This window comes from Procambarus clarkii, chromosome 18 (assembly GCF_040958095.1).
Source record: "Procambarus clarkii isolate CNS0578487 chromosome 18, FALCON_Pclarkii_2.0, whole genome shotgun sequence".
Lineage (NCBI taxonomy): Eukaryota > Metazoa > Arthropoda > Malacostraca > Decapoda > Cambaridae > Procambarus > Procambarus clarkii.
The window spans coordinates 22403150-22411613 of record NC_091167.1 but is presented as its reverse complement, the minus strand read 5'-3'; the positions used below and the strand labels follow the sequence as shown (position 1 = coordinate 22411613).

General features: G+C 46.8%; 1 protein-coding gene across 1 annotated transcript; it reads left to right on the top strand.

The window, feature by feature from the left end:
* The first annotated feature begins 384 nt into the window (after nucleotides 1-384).
* LOC138365821 (uncharacterized) lies at nucleotides 385-6963 on the top strand. The gene is made up of 3 exons (XM_069326328.1): nucleotides 385-594; nucleotides 836-1065; nucleotides 5485-6963. Exons 1-3 carry the CDS (start codon nucleotides 399-401, stop codon nucleotides 5524-5526), a joined length of 468 nt encoding a protein of 155 aa, XP_069182429.1. The 5' UTR covers nucleotides 385-398; the 3' UTR covers nucleotides 5527-6963.
* Nucleotides 6964-8464: the final 1501 nt, after the last annotated feature.

Genomic DNA, 8464 nt, shown 5'->3' with positions numbered 1-8464 from the left:
AGTGGTGGTGAGTGTGTGGTGTAGTGAGTGTGTAGTGGTGGTGGTGGTGTGTGGTTATGATGAGTGCGTAGTGCAGGTGAGTGTGTAGTGGTGGTGAGTGTTTGGTGTAGTGAGTGTGTAGTGGTGGTGGTGGTGTGTGGTTATGATGAGTGCGTAGTGCAGGTGAGTGTGTAGTGGTGGTGAGCATTTCTTTATGTATATGTTGTGTATGGTGATGTATGTGCGTTTGTTATGGTGACCGTGCTAGGAGGTAGCAGTAGTTGGAGCGTGTCTTTATTTAAGGAGTACTCCCAAACCCGCAAGGTTGGTTAACAGAGAGGGATATGTCGCTACGACAATCAGTGCTCCATATAAATCTTGTATTCTTATATTTCATGCACGATTTCACCAGGTGTTCTATGCCCCCAGCACAAGATCTGTGTGAGCAGACAGACACCAGAAACTGTGTCGGCAACATGGCCAAGTGTATGGAGCAGCTCAAGCCAGCAAAGCCCTATAACTCGACCAACTGGAAGCCGCAGATGTTGGCCAACATCACGGCCTGCGCCAGCGAGCTGGGCTACAGCTTCACAGCTCCTCCCTCCTCACAACACAGTCAGTAACTTCGCCACCATCTTCGTTTTGAGACACACATTCCCCATCTAGGATATACCTTTTGATCCCCATTTAAGTGCTTTATCATCTAAGAACCGCCATTGGTAACCCCTCACAGTTTGTCGCATAGCTCTTGCACCACCGCTTGTATACATATACTTGTATATCTTGTACAAATAGTATACCGAGAAACTGTTTAATGTCCAAGTGATGTGTTTTTATGTATTCATTATTTTTGCAGACTCCCGGGAACACAGTGGAAGCAACACAGGCAGCTCTAGCACTGGCACTTCCAACACTGGCACTTCCAGCACTGGCACTTCCAACACTGGCACTTCCAACACTGGCACTTCCAGCACAGGGTCCAACTGTCCTCACCACTACAGCATGGATAATTATCTCAAAAAGCTTGGCTTCAGCCAGGAAGAGTTGGTGCCCATGACCCGCTGCCTCATGACCAGGAAGGGAAAGGTAAACTGAGTGTGTGTGTGTGTGTGTGTGTGTGTGTGTGTGTGTGTGTGTGTGTGTGTGTGTGTGTGTGTGTGTGTGTGTGTGTGTGTGTGTGTGTGTGTGTGTGTGTGTACTCACCTAGTTGTGTTTGCGGGGGTTGAGCTCTGGCTCTTTGGTCCTGCCTCTCAACTGTCAGTCAACAGGTGTACAGGTTCCTGAGCCTATTGGGCTCTATCAAATCTACACTTGAAACTGTGTATGGAGTCAGCCTCCACCACATCACTTCCTAATGCATTCCATTTGTCAACCACTCTGACACTAAAAAAGTTCTTTCTAATATCTCTGTGGCTCATTTGGGCACTCAGTTTCCACCTGTGTCCCCTTGTGCGTGTGCCCCTTGTGTTAAATAGACTGTCTTTATCTACCCTATCAATTCCCTTCAGAATCTTGAATGTGGTGATCATGTCCCCCCTAACTCTTCTGTCTTCCAGCGAAGTGTGGTTTAATTCCCGTAGTCTCTCCTCGTAGCTCATACCTCTCAGCTCGGGTACTAGTCTGGTGGCAAACCTTTGAACCTTTTCCAGTTTAGTCTTATCCTTGACTAGATATGGACTCCATGCTGGGGCTGCATACTCCAGGATTGGCCTGACATATGTGGTATACAAATGTGGCTTGATATGTGCTGCAGGAGACAGGTCTGGCGTGATATCAACCCCCAAGTCTTTTTCCTTCTCTGACTCCTGAAGAATTTCCTCTCCCAGATGATACCTTGTATCTGGCCTCCTGCTCCCTACACCTATCTTCATTACATTACATTTGGTTGGGTTAAACTCTAACAACCATTTGTTCGACCATTCCTTCAGCTTGTCTAGATCTTCTTGAAGCCTCAAACAGTCCTCTTCTGTTTTAATCCTTCTCATAATTTTAGCATCGTCCGCAAACATTGAGAGAAATGAATCGATACCCTCCGGGAGATCATTTACATATATCAGAAACAAGATAGGACCGAGTACAGAGCCCTGTGGGACTCCACTGGTGACTTCACGCCAATCGGAGGTCTCACCCCTCACCGTAACTCTCTGCTTCCTATTGCTTAGATACTCCCTTATCCACTGGAGCACCTTACCAGCTACACCTGCCTGTCTCTCCAGCTTATGTACCAGCCTCTTATGCGGTACTGTGTCAAAGGCTTTCCGACAATCCAAGAAAATGCAGTCCGCCCAGCCCTCTCTTTCTTGCTTAATCTTTGTCACCTGATCGTAAAATTCTATCAAGCCTGTAAGGCAAAATTTACCCTCCCTGAACCCATGTTGGCGATTTGTCACGAAGTCCCTTCTCTCCAGATGTGTTACCAGGTTTTTTCTCACGATCTTCTCCATCACCTTGCATGGTATACAAGTCAAGGACACTGGCCTGTAGTTCAGTGCCTCTTGCCTGTCGCCCTTTTTGTATATTGGGACCACATTCGCCGTCTTCCATATTTCTGGGAGGTCTCCCGTCTCCAGTGACTTACTATACACTATGGAGAGTGGCAAGCAAAGTGCCTCTGCACACTCTTTCAGTACCCATGGTGAGATCCCGTCTGGACCAACAGCCTTTCTAACATCCAGATCCAGCAGGTGTCTCTTGACCTCCTCTCTCGTAATTTCGAACTCTTCCAAGGCAGCCTGGTTTACCTCCCTTTCTCCTAGCACAGTGACCTCACCTTGTTCTATTGTGAAGACCTCCTGGAACCTCTTGTTGAGTTCTTCACACACCTCTCTGTCATTCTCTGTATACCTGTCCTCGCCTGTCCGAAGTTTCAATACCTGTTCTTTCACTGTTGTTTTCCTTCTGATGTGACTGTGGAGTAGCTTTGGTTCGGTCTTGGCTTTCTTTGCTATATAATTTTCAAAACTTTTCTCTGCTTCTCTTCTCACCCTGACGTACTCATTCCTGGTTCTCTGGTATCTCTCTCTGCTTTCTGGTGTTCTGTTATTCAGGAAGTTTCTCCATGCCCTTTTGTTCAGTTTCTTCGCTTCCATACATGCCCTATTATACCATGGATTCTTCTGTTGCTTCTCGGATTTTTCCCTTTGGGCCGGGATGAACCTGTTTACTGCCTCCTGACACTTTTGGGTAACATAGTCCATCATACCCTGTACAGACTTATCACTGAGGTCTGTGTCCCAAGGTATTTCACTTAGGAAACTTCTCATCTGTTCATAATTCCCCTTTCGGTATGCCAGCCTTTTGATTCCTAGTGCTTTTTTGGGGGAGATAATTCCTAGCTCTATCAGGTACTCAAAGTTCAATACACTGTGGTCACTCATTCTCATTGTGTGTGTGTGTGTGTGTGTGTGTGTGTGTGTGTGTGTGTGTGTGTGTGTGTGTGTGTGTGTGTGTGTGTGTGTGTGTGTGTGTGTGTGTGTGTGTGTGTGTGTGTGTGTGTGTGTGTGTGTGTGTGTGTGTGTGTGTGTGTGTGTGTGTGTGTGTGTGTGTGTGTGTGTGTGTGTGTGTGTGTCTGTGTTCTCACCTATTCCTACTAGCCTATTTGTGCCTGCAGGATCGAGTTCTAGCTCTTGGATCCCGCTTTTCTAATCGTTGGTTGTCTAATGTAATGACTCCTGGCCAATTTCTCCATCATACCCGCTTTTAAAGTTATGAATGGAGTTAGCCTCTACAACCTGCTCCTTTAGGTCATTCCATTAACTCACTTATGCTATAAGAACATTTTCTAACATCTCTGTGACACACCTGAGTCTTAAACTTCCATCCGTGCCCCCTTGTTCTATTGTTATTCATTGTAAACATTTCCTCTGTTTCCACTTTGTCAATCTCTCTAAGTATTTTATACGTCTGTATCATGTTCCTCCCCTCTCCCTCCTACTTTCTAATGTTTAGTTCCGTCAGTCTCTCTTCGTACTTTATCCCTCGCAGTTCTATGACTTTGCAAACTTCTCACATTTTCGAGTTTCCTTATGTGTGTATTTTTTAGATGGGGCGACATACTCTAAGACTGGCCTCACATAGGTGGTATACAGTGATCTAAAAGCCTCCTTATTCAAGTTCCTGAAGGATGTTCTGACTTTTGCCAGCGTTGAGTCTGCGACTGAAGCTATTCTATTTATATGAGCCTCTGGAGTTAGGTTTAATGTTATGTCCACTCCCAGGTCTTTTTCTCTAGTCGTTATAGGGAGGTACTTCCACTTTATCGTGAAATGGCCTTTCAGTCTCCTGGCTCCTGATCCCATATCCACCACTTTACACTTGCTGGGGTTGAACTCTAGCAGCTATTTTTCTGACCAGCTCTGCAACCTGTTCAAGTCATCCTGGAGAATCTTACAATCATAATCTGTCTCAACCCTTCTCATTAGTTTCGCATCACCTGAAAACATCGACATTTGTATAAGACTTAACTCTTGCAGTCAAGTCGTTTACTCAATGAGGAATAGTATGGGGGCCCAGCACCGTTCCTTGAGGCACCCCGCTTGTTACTCTACGCCAGTCCCACTCCCTTCACATAAGTGTTTGTGTGTGTGTGTGTGTAATTCCCTTTCCTAGACCTCTTGTCCCGTAGTCACAATTTTAAGCTCGATCCATGTAGTCAAAGACCAGGACCCAATGATCACTGGCTCCTAGTGGTATTTCACGTTCCAAATTCGCGAAGTCTTCCTCATTCTGGGTGAAAATTTGCTCTAATAGGAACGGTGACTCGCCCCTCCTCTTTCCCTTGTGTCTTCCTTCACATGTTGTGTCAGGAAATTCCTGTCAATAACTTCTAATAACTTTGCTTCCCACGTTTCCTCCCCACCATGAGGATTTCCTGATTCCCAATCGATCACTCCGTGATTGAGGTCCCCCATCACCAGCAGTTTCGTCCTCATTCTGTGAGCTGTTGCCGCACTCTGCTGCTCATCTGTATATGTTTTGTTGTTGTCATCATACTTCTGTTCTGGCCTTCAACAGTTTGGTGGGGGATTGTAGAGTATCAAGGTCGCAATGCTCTTCCCATCTGCTCTCAGAGTCAAGTATGGAGTATGGATATGGTCAAGTATGGAGTATGGATATGGTCAAGTATGGAGTATGGATATGGTCAAGTATGGAGTATGGATATGGTCAAGTATGGAGTATGGATATGGTCAAGTATGGAGTATGGATATGTACACAAGTATAGAGCTGGTGTTTCCCTTAGTCCTCCCGATTGTCTAGTTTCTCAAACTTTCATTTTCGCTTTAATAGCAGTGTCATAACCTTTTATTAGGGTGTGAATGCCTTTTATTAGGAATGAATGTCCCATATGTGTGTGTTGATCGGGGGTTATATATGAGATCATTTGATGTAGGATATGGTTAATCTTGGGACTAACAACACTCATAATGTTCAGTGTGTAAATCAACACATTTCACACATACTCCCCGACAGACAGACCTGACCCTAATCTCGTCCTTCTCCTCACAGCTTGAGAAATTCGGTACGTGCATCAACCAGAAAGATCAATGAACGTCGTAGACCTTGGCGTCTTCTTGAGAAACTTCCCGGATGAACACCATGCATGAACTCTGCGATGAACTTCCTGATGAACACCCAAGAACTTCCTGGTGAACACCCAAGAACTTCCTGATGAACAACCTGACACTCTCTGATCAAAATTATCATTATCACTGCACTTTGAGACACTCAAAATTTACGAATTTCATCCCAAGAGGAAGATGACCTCAGTTGCTGGTGTTGAGTTGTTTAACTCATATTTCTGTAAACATCTGCAACGAAACACCTGTAAACATCCGCAACAACAACGACAACTTGGTATACATGTTCAGAGGTATATTTCTCAGCATGTAAACTTAGTTTGCTCTAATCCTTCCTTATGGGTTAAAGCTCCTTTGAAAGTTTTATGTATAGGAAAATATGGCCTTAAAGACCTGGCGGCCTTGTACCTTAACTCCTGGACACCTGAGGGGCGAGGACAGGCGACGTAGATGCGGCCTTGTACCTTAACTCCTGGACACCTGAGGGGCGAGGACAGGCGACGTAGATGCGGCCTTGTACCTTAACTCCTGGACACCTGAGGGGCGAGGACAGGCGACGTAGATGCGGCCTTGTACCTTAACTCCTGGACACCTGAGGGGCGAGGACACGCGACGTAGATGCGGCCTTGTACCTTAACTCCTGGACACCTGAGGGGCGAGGACAGGCGACGTAGATGCGGCCTTGTACCTTAACTCCTGGACACCTGAGGGGCGAGGACAGGCGACGTAGATGCGGCCTTGTACCTTAACTCCTGGACACCTGAGGGGCGAGGACAGGCGACGTAGATGCGGCCTTGTACCTTAACTCCTGGACACCTGAGGGGCGAGGACAGGCGACGTAGATGCGGCCTTGTACCTTAACTCCTGGACACCTGAGGGGCGAGGACAGGCGACGTAGATGCGGCCTTGTACCTTAACTCCTGGACACCTGAGGGGCGAGGACAGGCGACGTAGATGCGGCCTTGTACCTTAACTCCTGGACACCTGAGGGGCGAGGACAGGCGACGTAGATGCAACATAACACAAGCGGATAAAGGAATAACACCACATATTAGCAGCAGGAACAGAACTGCAGCAACCATTGCCACAACGTTCAGTGCAAGAGCACCACCAATAACAACACCTGCTGCAATCACAGCAACACCTGCTGCAATCACAGCAACTCCCGTTAAGTGTTATTTTCTGTTGCACGTTACCAATAACCATCCAGGTCAACAACATTACCAAGTAAAGCAACAACAGCAGCCCTAATCAACAGCAGCAGACACCTGGGTGGTGCTGTGTGCTCTGCGGTCTTCCCTTCAGCTTCATATTAGTTATTTAGGTTATCTTCACCGCGCTGCGGACATTAGGCGACCAGCGCGCAAAACTTAACTTTTCTCTTAAATAAATCAATTGGCAAATATAACTTTGTTTTTGGCCCCCTCCATGACTGGCAGTTGTGAGTTGTGAAGGTGGACATGGACACAGGTCTTATGTCTCGTGCTGTGTGGAGTATGCGAACACCTTGGTCACAGTGTAGAGGAGTAAGAACACCTTGGTCACAGTGTAGAGGAGTAAGAACACCTTGGTCACAGTGTAGAGGAGTAAGAACACCTTGGTCACAGTGTAGAGGAGTAAGAACACCTTGGTCACAGTGTACAGGAGTAAGAACACCTTGGTCACAGTGTAGAGGAGTAAGAACACCTTGGTCACAGTGTAGAGGAGTAAGAACACCTTGGTCGCAGTGTAGAGGAGTAAGAACACCTTGGTCACAGTGTAGAGGAGTAAGAACACTTTGGTCACAGTGTATAGAGGGGTGAAAACACCTTGGTCACAGTGTAGAGGAGTAAGAACACCTTGGTCACAGTGTAGAGGAGTAAGAACACTTTGGTCACAGTGTATAGAGGGGTGAGAACACCTTGGTCACAGTGTAGAGGAGTAAGAACACCTTGGTCACAGTGTAGAGGGTGAGAACACCTTGGTCACAGTGTAGAGGAGTAAGAACACCTTGGTCACAGTGTAGAGGAGTAAGAACACCTTGGTCACAGTGTATAGAGGGGTGAGAACACCTTGGTCACAGTGTAGAGGAGTAAGAACACCTTGGTCACAGTGTACAGGAGTAAGAACACCTTGGTCGCAGTGTAGAGGAGTAAGAACACCTTGGTCACAGTGTAGAGGAGTAAGAACACCTTGGTCACAGTGTAGAGGAGTAAGAACACCTTGGTCACAGTGTAGAGGAGTAAGAACACCTTGGTCACAGTGTAGAGGAGTAAGAACACCTTGGTCACAGTGTAGAGGAGTAAGAACACCTTGGTCACAGTGTATAGAGGGGTGAGAACACCTTGGTCACAGTGTAGAGGAGTAAGAACACCTTGGTCACAGTGTAGAGGAGTAAGAACACTTTGGTCACAGTGTATAGAGGGGTGAGAACACCTTGGTCACAGTGTAGAGGAGTAAGAACACCTTGGTCACAGTGTAGAGGGTGAGAACACCTTGGTCACAGTGTAGAGGAGTAAGAACACCTTGGTCACAGTGTAGAGGGGTGAGAACACCTTGGTCACAGTGTAGAGGATGAGAACACCTTGGTCACAGTGTAGAGGAGTAAGAACACCTTGGTCACAGTGTAGAGGAGTAAGAACACCTTGGTCACAGTGTAGAGGAGTAAGAACACCTTGGTCACAGTGTATAGAGGGGTGAGAACACATTGGTCACAGTGTATAGAGGGGTGAGAACACCTTGGTCACAGAGTAGAGGGTGAGGACACCTTAGTCACAGTATAGAGGGGTGAGAACACCTTGGTCACAGTGTATAGAGGGGTGAGAACACCTTGGCCACAGTGTAGAGGGTGAGGACACCTTAGTCACAGTATAGAGGGGTGAGAACACCTTGGTCACAGTGTATAGAGGGGTGAGAACACCTTGGTCACA

What these genes read in the sequence shown, in the direction of transcription:
- LOC138365821 (XM_069326328.1), top strand. Translation starts at nt 399, where the DNA reads ATGCCCCCAGCACAAGATCTGTGTGAGCAGACAGACACCAGAAACTGT. An exon ending in TCCTCCCTCCTCACAACACA is followed by an intron (nt 595 to 835) that starts GTCAGTAACTTC and finishes TTATTTTTGCAG; the next exon opens with ACTCCCGGGAACACAGTGGA. An exon ending in TCATGACCAGGAAGGGAAAG is followed by an intron (nt 1,066 to 5,484) that starts GTAAACTGAGTG and finishes TTCTCCTCACAG; the next exon opens with CTTGAGAAATTCGGTACGTG.